The 15,383-nt window shown below is 49.9% G+C and overlaps 2 protein-coding genes across 2 annotated transcripts in view; one reads left to right on the top strand and one right to left on the bottom strand.

Annotated features, from left to right (window-relative positions):
• Window positions 1-1,623: 1,623 nt before the first annotated feature.
• LOC118178566 (embryonic pepsinogen) lies at window positions 1,624-5,040 on the top strand. Its single transcript, XM_035347193.1, has 9 exons — window positions 1,624-1,679; window positions 1,801-1,963; window positions 2,281-2,398; window positions 2,892-3,010; window positions 3,116-3,315; window positions 3,610-3,723; window positions 4,209-4,353; window positions 4,611-4,709; window positions 4,903-5,040. The coding sequence occupies exons 1-9, from the start codon at window positions 1,624-1,626 to the stop codon at window positions 5,038-5,040; spliced, it is 1,152 nt and encodes a 383-aa protein (XP_035203084.1).
• Window positions 5,041-8,934: 3,894 nt separating this feature from the next.
• The window catches only part of KCNA10 (potassium voltage-gated channel subfamily A member 10), an 11,095-nt gene continuing 4,646 nt past the window's right edge, over window positions 8,935-15,383 (bottom strand). Inside the window, exon 2 of the mRNA XM_035347185.1 lies at window positions 8,935-10,611. Within this exon, the coding sequence (XP_035203076.1) occupies window positions 8,987-10,537 (1,551 nt within the window). The 5' untranslated portion in view covers window positions 10,538-10,611 and the 3' untranslated portion in view covers window positions 8,935-8,986. The remainder of the gene's footprint in view (window positions 10,612-15,383) is intronic.

Raw genomic sequence — 15,383 nt, 5'->3', positions numbered from 1 at the left:
TCTCTTTCAAGTCTGGGAATGCAGCATTGCTCCCACCCCAAATCTCTCCCTTCAGCAACTCGTGGTGCCCTGGAGCAATTTGCTGCTCCTGGCAGCTGGACGGGGCCATGTTTTTTGCCTTTGGCTCTGCAAGACAAAAGCATGGTGCTCACTGGGGCTTCAGATCAGATGCCCTATGTGGGCTGCAGTTTGGGTCTTGCAACCCCTTTGAATGGCACTGGGGCAGTCATAATTCTAACAGCAGCCCTCGAGAAGCCGATTTGGTATAGGCAGGGTTGAGCGTGGATTTTGAGGGCTTCAGTTGGAGAGAGGTTTTGTTTCCCAGGGTGGTTTCTGGGATGTGCCATGGTGGGTCTGACCAGATGGGAAGGGGCTTTCCTTGTGTGAGACCAAAGCTGGACACATCCCTGGAGCAGGCAGGGGCTGTTTTTCCATCCAGTGTAGCCCGTTCCCAATTCTTTACTAATCATCAGGACAATTTCAGCTGGTTCCCATAATGCTGCTGAAGAAATCACTATTAATTCTTGCTTTACTCTATTACAAAAGCAGGGCCCATTGCAGAAAGCTGCCTTACCCTGCAGTGGTGGGAGGGGACCTTCCCAGCAGTTCAGGGGCACACAGCATCACTTCTAACCCAGGCAGTGAAAAGTCTGAGAGGGGATTCCAATGACAAACATAAAAGGAACATGACGGCTTTTCCATACCGTCATCGGAGAAACCCTACACCCTGCTGTGATGCTGGTGGCTGCCTCCAGCTTTTGGGGCCTGGAGGTACTCAAACAGAAGCCGCCAGCACCGAGCTGATAGGAAGCTCCTTATCCCGCAGGGCACAGCATCGCCCTGCATCCTCCGTCCTCCAGCCGAGCTCTCTCGTGCTCCCCTCTTGGCCAACTGCAAAAGGTGAGCCAATGCCTTTCGTGATGATTGGTGTTGCTGATAGCAGCGTGCTCATTAGGCTTTTAATCTTGGTTTAATGGTCCCTGTATCGCTGGGCACACAGCGCATGGAGAGGGGTCACCATGCTGTGGGGTCACCTTTCCTGCAGCCTGTTTGCATATGACTTAACTAATCAGTTTTGCAGATAACAGCAGGTGGCGGAGGGCCAAAACGTGCACACAGACCAGATGCCCATGTCCCCACTCTGTACGCACGTGGTGGCACCCAGTGGGACCCCCTTCTCTGTTCCTACCTGGGACAGATTGCCCCTAAAGTGGGGGCAGGGAAGCATGAAGCTGGGGACCCACTATTGCTTATGTTGTGGATGCCCAGGTGTAAAGCGATGGCTGATTTTGATGCCCGCACTGTGCAGATCCTTGTCAGGATGAAGGATGTGGGGTGCTAAAAGGATGAGGGGGTCAGGGAGGGGGGCAGAGGGAGAGCACAGGGGTTGTGGTAAGAATTCAGCACAGAGCACCTCGCCATCACCCCCCCGCTGGGAGACGTAACGACATTGGGTGCTGTTTGCCATGGGCTCCAGTCCCTGGGTGTCACCGGGGGGGGGGTCTTGGCTTGGTGCCCGCCAGGGGACGGTTCTGTGGCAGTCCCAGCTGCCCTTGGCACCAAAGCTGGGGAGCGCTGGGACTATATAAGCCACAGGACATTTGCCCCCTCAGACCCGCCACGATGCGATCCCTGGTCCTTCTGTGTGTGGTCCTTGCCCTCTCTGAGGGCTTCACCAAGTAAGTCCCCACAGCATCATGATGGGCTTCAGCACCTACGGTGACACTGCCAAACGCTGCTTGCAGGAGCTGCAGGCAGTGAGCTCCTGGCTAACTCTGTTTCTCTTGTTTCTTGTGCCAGGCTGCCCTTGGAAAGGGGGAAGAAACTGAGAGAGATCCTCCGGGACAAGGAGTTGCTGCGCCACTTCTTCCAGCGCCACCGCTATGACATCGGCACGAAATTTCCACATGCTTTTCCCAATCTGATCGACGTGGTTGCTGAGCCCCTGCTGAACACCCTGGATGTGAGTGCTGGCTTTGTCCCACGGTAGTGCAGCCCTGGGGTGGTTTGCAGGATGCCCATCCCTGTGTCTGTGCCATGTGCAGGCCAAACCTGATATTTTTTTCCCCCAAAGCCTTCAGCTCACTTCCTTTGCCCCTTCCCACCCATGCTGTTGGCCCTGGACAGAGCCTGGACACTGAAATATCTCCTCAGCAGCTCTGAGTCCCATGAGTCCCATGCATGTGCAGAAGGGGACCACAAAGGCTACAAATGGGTCTGGGGCAGTTCCAGGCCTGGGTTCATGCCCTGTAAGCATCCTTTTGTCCTGCTGCCCTGTAGATGGAGTACTACGGGACCATCTCCATTGGCACCCCACCGCAGGACTTCACAGTGGTCTTTGACACTGGCTCCTCCAACCTCTGGGTTCCCTCCGTCTCCTGTGCCAGCCCGGCTTGCCGTAAGTATCGTCAGACAGGGCTCCCCATTTTGCCAGACCTGGGATCCAACAGCACATCATGGGCTTATCTCTGCAGAATCAAGCCCAAATTTTGTGGTGACACTGCAGGGAGACTGGGGGCCCCCTAGCCTGTACATTGAGCAGACCCCATGGTGCTGGGTCCCGTCAGCTCTGCAGAACGTGCTAGGATGAGTATCTGGGATGTAGCACCTATTAAATGCTGTACTCCACAAGGTGATACTCCTCGTGCTTGGTGCCTCAGCTTCCCTGTCTGTCCCAAAGGGGAGATGGAATATCCTGCAGGTCCCTGCCATTAGGATGCTGGAGAAGCAGCTGTAACATATGGCAAATGTTTACAGCTAAATTTTTCCTGCAGCACAAGTAATAAATGGCAGGTCTAAAGAGCAATTCAGCAGGGTTCTTACTCCCACGCTTTCCTTATGGCTCAGCCTTCCTGAAAATCTTCATTTTTTGTTTCCCACTTACCTTCTAGAGAGCCATCAGATGTTTAACCCATCGCAGTCATCCACCTACAGAAGCACAGGGCAGAACCTCTCCATTCACTATGGCACTGGTGACATGGAGGGCATCGTGGGCTGCGACACTGTCACTGTGAGTGTCACAGTGGCATCTCAGGGGGTCCCTCAGTGCCTTCTCCACCAAATTCACACCCATATTGCAATGCCTGATCGAGCTGACTGTCATCCCCATCCCTAGGTTGCATCACTGATGGACACCAACCAGCTCTTTGGCTTGAGCACCACAGAGCCTGGCCAGTTCTTTGTCCATGTTAAATTTGATGGGATCCTGGGACTGGGCTACCCAAGTCTGGCTGCTGATGGGATCACTCCAGTCTTTGATAACTTGGTGAATGAAAGCTTGCTGGAGCAGAACCTCTTTTCAGTTTATCTATCCCGGTAAGATACATCAGCTGTGATAGCTGGGGGAGGTAGCAGATGTGTCTGGTTCAGATCATTGCATTTGCTGGTCACTCCAGCTCCTCCGCTGTCACTGCTGTTATCCAGCTGTTGTCTTTGTGCCATGATGCCTGAGGGCAGGGGAGCACGCTGCGATGAGGTGGGGAGTGGATGTGACTGCGGCCTCACAGGCAGCATCTTCCCCCACGGGACTCACGGTCCCCTTGTCCTAAGGTAACTGCACTGAAGCGACATGGCAAAGTCTTTGGTGTTTTCCTTTTATGCATCATCCAGTGAGAGGATGGGGAGCGTGGTCATCTTCGGGGGAATTGATGAAGCTTATTTCACTGGCTCCATCAACTGGATTCCCGTCTCTTACCAGGGTTACTGGCAGATCTCCATGGACAGGTAAGGAGACGAGTCTGCTGATTTTTGGTAATTTCTAGCCATTTTTTCTGAAGAGAACTGAGACCCATGAACATTGTGGGCTTTCCACTGGCATTTATTACATTGTGGTGCAGAAAGCCAAGGAACCAAAACCCACAGAACTTTGGCAATTTTTCTCTGAACTGGGGGTGTTTTGTCCTGGGACACAGCCTAGTTTTTCTCTTGCACAAAGCCTATTTCTCTTGGGGATGTGTCTGGTGATGAGCAGAGCAACTTACTTTGCTGGGCTTGGTTGGGTCCCAGATTTTGGCTGTTTGGTGCCTCCGTCTGCATTTATGCAATGGGGCTGTGATACCAGCCGTCATTGCAAACCCCAAGAAGCAGAGGGCTCCAGAAGAGGAAAGCTGTCCCAGCTCTAACTCTTACAGAACAAGTCTGAAAGTATCATGAAGATTCAGCAGGCTTAGCAACCCCTCCCTTGTCTGTTCTTCCCTTCCTGCTGCCAGCATCATTGTGAACAGGCGGGAGATCGCGTGCAGTGGTGGCTGCCAAGCCATCGTTGACACGGGCACATCCCTTGTGGCTGGGCCACCCTCTGACATAAGTGACATCCAGAGCGCAGTCGGGGCCAGGCAGAACACGTACGGAGAGGTAAGAGCATCTGTGTCTTGCTCTGCTGGCCCTGGAGACAGCCTGGCATGAGCCTGGATCCAAGGCTGCTTCCACACACAGGCAAACAGAATCACTGCTCACGGCAAAGCAGCCCTGCTGCAGTGGTACCTCCAACAGAGAGCTCCATGAGATTCTCCCAGTCTTTAGTTCTTACCAGCCAAATCAAAAACCTTCCCTCCTGACCACCTGAATGTGTTGCTTCTTACCTAAGAGCCTCTTCCCTCTGCTCCCTGCAGTACAATGTGAACTGCAGCTACATCTCTGCCATGCCTGATGTTGTCTTTGTCATCAATGGGATTCAGTATCCTGTATCCGCCTCAGCTTACACTGAGCAGGTAAGGAGGAGTGAGTACCTGGCTTCCAAGAGCCTGTCTCCACGTTCTTTTATTTTCTCCAATGGCTCTCATCACTTTGGCCTCTCCCATTCCTGTGGGGGACTGCAGAAGGATGGCCATGGGCCTCCAGGGCACCCTAACAAAAGGTTCTAACCCACATTTTTCCTATTTGCCTTCCCTTGCTCAAATGCAGAACAATGAAGAAGCATGTATCAGTGGCTTCCAGAACACCTCTGCGGACCTCTGGATCTTGGGAGATGTCTTCATCAGAGTGTACTACAGCATCTTTGACCGGGCCAACAACCGTGTTGGACTGGCCAAGGCTGTTTAAAACCACGGTGATGCCAGCAGTGCTATGGATTGATCACTCAACCAGTCCACGACCATATTTTTTTTTGGAGCAGCAAGAGATCTTCTCTCATAAGGAATCCCTTGCTCACACATGAATAAAGTGTTGATGACATAGAGATGGTGGCTGCACATTTATTTGTGATAAAAAGGCAAGAATTATGAAGGAGGGACAAGTCCGGGTGATCAGAAAGGAATTTCTCTCCCCTCTCACTGTTAAAACCTGGTCTGGTGGGAGGTATCCCTACCCGTGGCAGGGGGGTTGGAACCAGGTGATCTTTAAGGTCCCATACATTCTAACACAAACCATTCTGGGATTCTAGGGTTCTATTATTCTGAATCTATGATTCTATGATATAACATATATATAATGAGAATATAATGAGTATGTAATGTGGGATGGTGGAAATGTGATTTAGGCCCAGGCTCCCTGAGCTCACATAGCCCCGGGTCACTTAACACCAGAGGGCTGGAAAGTGCATGAGAGGTGGGGCCCAAGGCTAGACTTGTGGGCAGATGGGGCTTTATCTTGGCTCCATCTTTGTTATAAGCAACATGAAATGGGCCCAATGCAGCTGGAACCACAGCTCCAGGAGCACCAGGGGCTGTACCCATTCTCATGGTGAACAAGAAGGGAAAGGGAAGCTGTGCCCTTGGCCTGGGCAGGGCTAATATCCCAAATGCTCTGCCAGGTGGCATATTCCTCATAGCCACATCCTCTGGACATGGCTATTCTGCACTGATGCCAGAAGACCTTGGCAAACAGCCCTGCAAGGGGCTTTCTCCATGTGAGCATCCCCCATGGCCAGGGGAGCCCTTCCCACATCTTCATTCACTCAGGCAATAAAGAAAGAAATCAGCTAAAAGCTTCCAAGCAAAAATTAAAAAGGGGAGCAAACACATTGGGACTGCTGTAGTAGTTTCCTACAGTGTCCTGGGAAATGTCTATCCTGGAGTGCCATCTCGTGGCTGCGGTGCCAAAGCTGTACCGTGCATAGGGGTTGCTCAGAAATATCTGGTGGCAAAAGGATGTTCCAGGGTTTGCTTGGAAATCATGGCTTGAAGGAGGAGAAAAATGCTGCTAGTGGACAAATACGTCCAAGGTTCAGGCTTGCTCCATGGAAAGAAAAGTAGCCAAGACACCTTTCTGATAAAGCAAAGAGGTTTCATGCCATCTTCAGATTTATAATTTTATTTTATTTTCTGGGGAATTATTCCCTGTGTGCCAGATGACATGATAGATTGCCTCATTAGGGCTTGACTCATGAAATGTACAGTTAATAAGAACCTTTTATGGATTTCATTGAGCTTTGAGCTTTGGGGCTCTATTTGGGAAAATGCTAAGCTGCAAAATGTATGGGAAATTTTATTTATTTATTTATTTTAACCAGACACTAGGTGGGTGTTGATTAGATATTCATAGTCTGTTTTTTTCTACTGTTCCCTTTATGATAAATCAGAAATCAGCTGTTGTATCTGGACAAGTTTAATGTCTCTTACCCCATCCTCACAGCATAAGGTAGGGATCTCCCTTGCATCTGCCCCCCACCCCGTGACAGCTGACATAACTGAACTGCTGGGGAAACAGTTGCAGAGTTTGTCCTCATCCCACAGGTCTTGTGCCTTCAGGTCTGTAATGTCCCATGCCTCATCCTGCACACAGGAGGCAGGGACCAGCTCCTGCTATTTGTGAAATTGCAAAAACACAAGAACAAAACACTGGATCCAAATAGCCGGTATTTTCTGTATGCTCTACTTTGAAGCATCTACTCTTTTATTTGAGAATAATATTTACAAGTTAATAAGAATCAAGTTGTTCAGCCTGCTACCTATCTCTCCATGCATCCATCCATCCACCCGTCAGTCCATCCATCCCAGCATCCCTCCATTTCAGTCCCTCCCTGATTGCTAAGGGAGCAAGAGCAGTGAGGATGTGCTCAGAGCTTTTCCATAGGAAGCAGGCTGAATATTTCCCAACCCAAACCTTTTCACCAGAGTTTCTCATGATCACTTCCCAAGGAATAAACACCAATAGTGCTTCAGCTTTGATACAAGGGGAGTGAAGTTTGGGAAGGAGAGCTAAAAAAAAAAAAAAAAAAAAAAAAAAAAAAAAAAAAAGAATTTTAAAAGTTTCATCATTTCTGCTAAGAAATAAAAATAGAGAAGTGGCAGAACAGCTGGAGAGAAATGAGGAGTGACTGGAGAGGAGCTGGGGATGTCTTGGAATGCTGCTCACCAGCTGTGCCCAGCTGTGCCTCCTCCAGCTGTGCCCAGCTGTTCTTCTTCCAGCCATCCTCGCAGATAATGAGGCATTTCCCCCTTGAGCACAGAGGGAAGGAGAGTAAACAGCTCTCACTGCTCCTCCTCTGTCTGTGATGATGCTCTGAGGGTGGCGAGGGATGGGGTGAGGAAAAGGGTCATGGAGGGATGGGAGAAAATTAGGATAAAAGGAAGATTTGTCCTTGAAGAACACCTGTTCTGATCATGTTCCAGATCCACCTGCTTGGGGTGCAGGTGGACCAAAGGTGGTGTTGTGGAAAGCCCACACAAAAAAATACCCCAAACCAGAATAAGAACCCCCCAGACCCCGAGCTCTGCAGCAGAGCAGGTGGGTGCGAGATTTCTCCCAGAGGGAAAATCCCAGTACACCCTATCTCACATTTTCAATCAGAACAGGTATAAAAATAAATAAACATTCTTTCATCACTCCTTTCTGAATGAAATTGCAAACCGAAGATGTTGGCACATTGTGCAATGATCATGCTGAACCTTGAGGAGATGAGACATCATATATAACAGATGTGGGATAAAAAGCGGCTGTGTAGACACTGTATGAGAAACTGTGATTTTAATGTAGGCAGAAACATCAAAAAAGCCAACTGAAACAGTGAAGCTGGAACAAAATGTTTTTGTCAGAAGAAAACCTGCTGGCATTAGAGAGAACAGCAAAATGATTTGTTTCTGTTTCTCCCATTAAAAATGCCTATGGAAATTTGCATGTTTTCAAAACCAGAAGTGATTTTTACAATGCAAAGCCAAACTGTCAGGAAACATCAGCCCTCATTACTCCGTGCCCCATTTGCAGCAACATAAGTGACAATAAAATCTACAAGGTCACAGAGGCTCATCCCCAAAGGCATTTGTGCACCAGATAACCTATGCATCAAGCATTTGTGGCAGGAAAAATTGCCCCTGTCCTTCTCAGAGATCAGCTTGTCCAGCAGGAACGCCCGTGGGTACTGAGCCACCACGCCCGGGGCCTTCCTTGGTGGCTGTGCAACTGGAGCTGGTCCCCATCCCTCTTGTCTTAATCCCTACACCCAGTGGCTCAATCCCATCCATCACTGCCCACCCTACTGTGTCACCAAAATTATTTAGGCAGACACACCAGGGAACTGATCCAGATAAAAATATAACTTATTTTTCAGACAGAAAAATAAATGAATAAATAAAAGCTTATTTTTCCAGCCAGACCACTCCCAGATCTGGGGATACCCACATTCTGAGTAGTGCAGAAAATATTTAAAACGGATTAAGAAAAGCAGGGAGATGGCAACCAGCTCCACCCCTGGACAGCTGGCTGCCACCAGGCAAAGCATTTCATGTCATTTTGCCTTCTTTCCCCTTCTGGTATATGGGGAAAATCTCTGCGTATGGGGAATGGCACTCTGATATCATGGACAAAAAAGCTAAATGTCAAGCAGATGAGCATCAAATAATAAAAAAATAGACTGATGTGCAGGGAAGAGAGATAAGAAAGATGGTATTTATTTGAACAGCCACAGGAAATCAGAGATTGAAAAATGTTTAGAAAAAAAATAGCAGCAGCACATTCAGATAAAAAAAAATATATATATCACAGCGTGCAGATGCTTTATACCTTATCCAGACAATCCCACCTGACAGTGCTCAGTCCCATCACAGCAATGTCATTTCTTGGCCTTGTCTCGAGGGTAACCCCCATTGGTCTTATTGAGCGACTCCATGCTGCCATTGCCTGTCACCACGCTGGTGAGCATTCTCTCCACCTCTGCAGGCAGAATTTGCTTCTCTTCATTCTCTGTCTCCCTGTGGTAGAAATAGTTGAAGTTTGAGACTATGACGGGGACGGGCAGTGCAATGGTCAATACTCCTGCAATTGCACACAGAGTCCCCACAATCTTCCCACCCAGGGTGGTGGGACACATGTCACCATAGCCGACAGTTGTCATCGTGACCACGGCCCACCAGAAGCCATCGGGGATGCTGGAGAAATGGGACTGTGGCTCGTCTACTTCTGCAAAGTAGACAGCGCTGGAGAATAGGATGACGCCGATGAAGAGGAAGAAGATGAGCAAGCCCAGCTCCCTCATGCTGGCCTTGAGGGTCTGCCCCAGGATCTGCAGCCCCTTGGAGTGCCGGGAGAGCTTGAAGATGCGGAAGACCCTGACCAGCCGGATGATCCGTAGGATGGCCAGGGACATGTTCTGCTGCCCATTGAGTTCGCTTTGCTGGATCAGCTCGGTGGTGAGAGTTACAAAGTAGGGGATAATGGACACAATATCAATAATATTCATGATGTTTCTGAAGAAGTCAGTCTTGCTGGGGCACACAATGAACCGGACAAACAGCTCAAAGGAGAACCAGATGATGCAGGCAGTCTCTATGACGAAGAAAGGGTCTGTGAAGGTGCTGTGGGCCAGCAAGGTGTCTGTCAGATTCTTAGAAAGCTCCTGGGTGGACTTAAATTCCCTTTCCTCCCTGAACTCTGGCAAGGTCTCCATACAGAAGATGATGATGGAGATGACAATGACCAGGACAGAGACCAAAGCTACGCCTCTGGCTGCACTGGAGCTTTCGGGGTACTCAAAGAGCAGCCAGAATTGCCTATGAAAGTCATTGGTTGGTAAGAGGGTCTCGGGGTCCTTGATAAACCCTTCATCCTCCCTGAACTGGTCCATGGCTTCGTCACCCAGCTCATAGAAGGTGATTTCATCAGCAAAGACATCAATAGGTACATTGGCTGGACGCCGGATTTTCCCACCAGACTGGTAATAGTACAAGATCCCATCAAAACTGGGCCTGTTCCTGTCAAAGAAATATTCATTCCTCATGGAGTCGAAGTAACGCATCCTCTTTTCCGGGTCCCCAAGCAAGGTCTCCGGGAACTGGTTGAGGGTCTTGAGCCGCGTCTCAAACCTCAGCCCAGCAATATTGATGATGACTCGTTGGTCCCCCTCCTCCATGCCCACCCGTTCCCCCACCAGGTGCTCACTGAACTCAGCAGAGAACCTGGAGAAAATGGTCTCATTGTTGGCGTTTTCGCTGTTGATGAGGATTCTCCAGTTGGAGAGGAGGTTGGCGCAGCTGGGATGGCCTTTCCGCGACTGCCCAGCAGGACTGAGATCATTTGAATAACAGGGATCCTCCACGATCTGATCAGCGTTGTCAAAACTGACTAGTGCCACCTCCATCTCCTTCCAACTGGACACGTCCATCATACACTAATCAGATTAGCAGCATAAATCCCCAGGTCGGAGACCAGCAGCTTGCGTCTTTCCCACGCTATGAGGATCTGCAAGCAAATGGACAGGGAGAGAGAGATGAATGGTGCATGTGGATCGCTTTGCTCTACTGGAAAGAATGAAACAAACCCACAGTCAGAAAACCCTGTATGTTTTAATGCAAACATTATTTTCATGGGCATTATACTTGCAGTATATCTTTCAGCCCTAGATCCTGCGGGGCCTTTTTGGGATGGCTTCACTATCACTATTAAACCTCCCAATACTGCTTACAGCATCCAAGAATAAGAAGTCAGGCAGTAGCAGAAGACAGGGGAGAATTCAGGCATCCCATGCAGACTTTCCTCACCAGTCCCCTGAGAGCAAGAGGGGCTATTTCAGACATTTCCAAGTGTGTGCTAATCACAGGTGCAGGTCCAGTGTTTGGAGCAGGATTTGGAGGTATTTAACTCTTTAGCTTGGAAAAGACTGAGGGGTGACCTCATTAATGTTTATAAATATGGAAAGAGTGAGTGTCAGGAGGACAGAGCCAGGCTCTCAGTGACACCCAATGACAGGACAAGGGGCAGTGGGTGCAAGCTGGAACACAGGATGTTCCGTATAAATTTGAGATGAAACTTTTTCACAGTGAGGGTGACACTGGAACAGGCTGCCCAGGGGGGTTGTGGAGTCTCCTTCTCTGGAGACATTTGAAACCCACCTGGACGCGTTCCTGTGTGACCTGACCTAGGTGTTCCTGCTCCGGCAGGGGGATTGGACTAGATGATCTTTCAAAGTCCCTTCCAATCCCTAACATTTTGTGATTCTGTGTGATTCTGTGGTTCTGTGTATTAAACACAGGTGTCCCGGTTAGCTACAGCCCCTGATCCAGCTGGGACAGTCCCTGGTGGAACCCCAGGAGTTGGGTCACCTGGCACTTAGAAAGCAATTCCCAAATGAGGCCAGGCTGGGACTTCAGAAAGGCAGGTCAAGAGGAGAAGGGCGCGTCCACCAGCCCTGGAGAACCCCTCCAATGTGCCTGAAGAGGGACATGAATGGGGACTCCTTGTCTTGATCTAAAACTTGGGGTGGGCAGAGGACAACATCCTCTGTAGCTCTCCTCGGCCTTCCTTGTGGTAAAAATGATATTCCCAGCCATAGGAAGAAGATGAGGTTTAAACACTCAGGTTACTCAGAGAGACTGGAAAGCATTTTTCATGCCATGGGGTGGATCTCTTCCCAAGACTGGGCTGGCAGTCTCAGGGAGAACCACAAAGGGAAATTGGAAGTTAACAGAGAACAGTTCTGAGGAGATTTACCCCAAAATGCACTTTTCTAGTCGTGTTCCCCACCCCACCCCCATTTACTTCCCCTCGTTTGGCCTCCAGCTCTTTCTCCCCCAAATGTATTTTCTGAACATAAGAAACCACACGAGGACACACAGAGTGGCTCTGACTTCTACGTGCCCACCAAGGGCCCGCTGCCTTTCTTACCCAGCAACGTTCAGCAGAAGGGAGTGAAAAACACAAATGCCCTCAATTGCCAGGAATAGCAATGCAATTTGGGCCACGTCTGCATGGAGCAGCAGCAGCGCGGGGACCAGTCCCGTGCTGGGGCCGCAGGGACACATCTCGGGACACAGCTGGTGCCCAAACCTCCTTATTGAGCTGGAGCCATCAGGGTTCTGAAATTGTTCTTCTGTCTTTGCAGAGGACTCCTCCATCTGTGCTGAAGCACTGCTGTCCAAATTGGGTACACACCAGCTACACACCCAAATCTGCTGCAGAAGATGTTAGCATCCTGGGTCTTCTGCTGTCAGCATTATATGTGCAAAGCAAAACTTTGTGCAGGAGCCAGAGTCCTGATCCAAGATGATGGCTTAACCACGCTGTTTCCTCAGCAGAGTCAAGAGATGCTGCATCTGGGGACGAATCCCAGAACTTACCAGGAACCAAGGTAAAGCCGCTTAAAGATCATATGTCTTTGCTTGAAAAGAGCCATGGAGCATGGCTGTTCTTAGGTACCCATCTCTGAAGAGCACTGTCTGGCTCTGTTTTTGTGTCCATTTTCCTATGTGGGGACTTTTAGAGAGGAGCATTCAAGGCAATGTGGCAGAAATGATGTTCAGGGGGAGCAGCAGTGTTTTAGCCCCCAAATCAGCCTGTTGAGAAGATGAGGAGCCCCAGAACTGAGTCCTCCAGCCCCAGCAAGAGATGTGTCCTGCTTGGGATGGCCAGGGTTAAAGCATGCCTGAGGGGCTGCAGCTCTCCATGGGGCCAGATTCAGCTCATACTTGATGTTTCAACAGCTCTGTTGAAAAGCTGCTGTTGGCAGGGAGAGATGTAGCATCGGGGCAATGCAGGGTGCAGACAGTGCAGTGCAACTGAGAGCTGCAGACAGCCCACACCTTAGTGCCCCTGCAGCATCAGCAGCCAGGCTGGGAGAAGCAACACATCTTTCTGTTTTGTGCTTTCTTATTTTTCCTTAATACTAAACCCCAAAGTTGATTTTTAAATCAGGGAGAAAAAAAGAAAATCAGTCTGAGTGAGAAGAGCAGGACTGTTCAGCCAGAGCAGTGAGCTGACCCCATGCTCACCGCTCCTCGGTCCTGCTGGGAGCCCAGAAGTTAGCCTGTGCCCAGGAGCTCTCTCAACACCAGAGCAACCTTAGAGAAGCTTAAGCTGACTGTGAAATTGCATCCAAAGTCAGCACCGTGAGATGATCTTAGTCTTAAAAAGCATTAAGGGTGCTTAACTCCTAATACTGCATGCTGGCACTCCGTGCAAGGAAATTCCCAAGCCCTTGCTTGGTGGGGCTGGTTCAGCCTGCGAATTTCCACCACAGAGGCAATTGTGGTGTGTTGAATCATGGTGTATTGAATTGTAATATCTTGAAATCTGGCTCAGTTCTGAAGCCTGCATGCACATCGAACTGAGCCCACCCAGCATCATCCCCATGGGAAAATGGAGGCTTGAGAGCTGTGAAGGGACAATTTGCATGTCATGGTCACTGCTGGGAGTGGCAAGTTGTGCTCATCCAGCAGGGCATGGAAAGGAACGTTTTAGCTCAGTTTCAAGCTTTTAAGCTCTTTTTCAAGGTTTTTTTAGCCCCATTTCAAGCCATCGGGGAGCTGCCCAGAGGGTTCAAGGCTGTGACTTTCTTTTCATTGCTTCAGAGCCACAAAGTATGCTGACATCTGCTTGTCACCATCGCCAGAGATAGGCATCCCACCTGTCCCCAGGCTCCAGACCACCCTTTCTGTCTCACTTCAGATTTAGGCTAAAATTACCAGCACTTCCCAAATGCACAAAGCAATCTCTCAAAGCAAGAACAGAGCCACATGGTTTGCAATGCACACTGTAGGCTCTAGCAGAGGCTCGAACTAGAAAGCCTCATTTTTTCCTCCTAAATCACCTAACATCTGCTTCTCAGAATCTGATTAACTAATACGCTTCATCCAAAATCCCTGGCTGGGAGGAAAAAAAATGCAAGGGAGAGAGACTGAAAAAAAGAAAGGTCGTTTGAGAGAGAGTTTGTGTTTTTCTCATCACATCTCGCTAGCAAATCAGTAAATTGGGTCCGTGGTTTCACCCAGCCCCTCTGCATCCGTGCAGTCAAAACCTCCCCATGTACAACTTCCTCCTGCTTCCCACCGGCTCTGCTTCCCTCCCCAGCGAACCCTCACGCGCCTGGGCAAATGACAGAATTCTCCAAGGTCCTCCCAGAAAATCAGAGGTGCTGCACTGCTCCCCCCCCATGCCCTCCCCATCACCCCTGTGCTCGATGAGAAAAGAAACAATTTGTTTCATAGACCCCCCATGCCATCACCTATGGGGACTTACCCACGCAGGGCATGGAAGTGCCAATGCTCTCTGCATCTGGGAAGAGAGTTATTAAACACACATAGGGATGTGTAGGGGAAGTAGAAAAAAAAAAAAAAAAAAAAAAAAGTCCAGCCATACCCTTGAGAGGTCCCGCTGGGATAAAGCAGGCAATGTCATTTAGAACGCTCTCCTCTATTTGGTTCACTGTATAATTGGCAGCCCAGCACACTGGGGATGGGCTTTGGCAGGATCCGATGTGGTTTGGAGCCTTGGCCCCGATGTTGCCCTGGGAAAAAGCACCCTTTCTGCCCTGAAAAGAGCCAGGGGTCCATCAGGAAGGGGGGCTGGAGGGGCCCCTGGCCCCCCACCTTCTTCCCCCACCCACTCATTGTGGAGTGGGCCGGGGTGGGATGTGCCCTTCTGGCGGATGCCACCTTTAATCCCCAGTAATGCTCCAGCTGGTCCAGCGGGGACAAGTCTTGTCCGTGACGTGGTGAGGTCTGAGCCGGTCCCTAGAAGGGAGGTGGAGAGGGGCCAGGGACCCGAACACTGCTGGCATGAAGAGACAGGTTTACAGCAGGGAATAAGGCTTTTTGTTGTTGTTTTGTTGTTAATATATAATGACAGCATTAAAATGAGGAGGGAGGGGAGAGCCCAAGGGTTGGAGCATCCCCAGATGCCCACCTACCTCTTGCCTGTGGTTGCAGGTACAGTGGGCTCCCTTCCAGGAGGGGATGGCCACAGTGCCACAACCACGTGGGACATCCCCGTCCCCCCTGACGTGTCCAGGAGCTGCGGCAGCAGCAGGCAGAGCCAGCACGGTCTGGAGAGGGCATCGGCAGGGACTATGGAGAGCGGGGACAAGCCCCTTCCACACACCTGGCTGGGGCACCAGCGCCACAGGGCTTAGAGCAGCAAGTAGTAACTAAATAAATGGCCCCAAGGAATGTCACCGGACAGGATGGCGTGAGTCACTGAAGTAACTCAGTTTTTTTTTTTTTTTTTTTTTTTTTTTTTTT

This window comes from Oxyura jamaicensis, chromosome 26 (genome assembly GCF_011077185.1).
Source record: "Oxyura jamaicensis isolate SHBP4307 breed ruddy duck chromosome 26, BPBGC_Ojam_1.0, whole genome shotgun sequence".
In the NCBI taxonomy this organism is placed as follows: domain Eukaryota; kingdom Metazoa; phylum Chordata; class Aves; order Anseriformes; family Anatidae; genus Oxyura; species Oxyura jamaicensis.
This window is presented reverse-complemented; position numbering and strand designations above follow the sequence as displayed.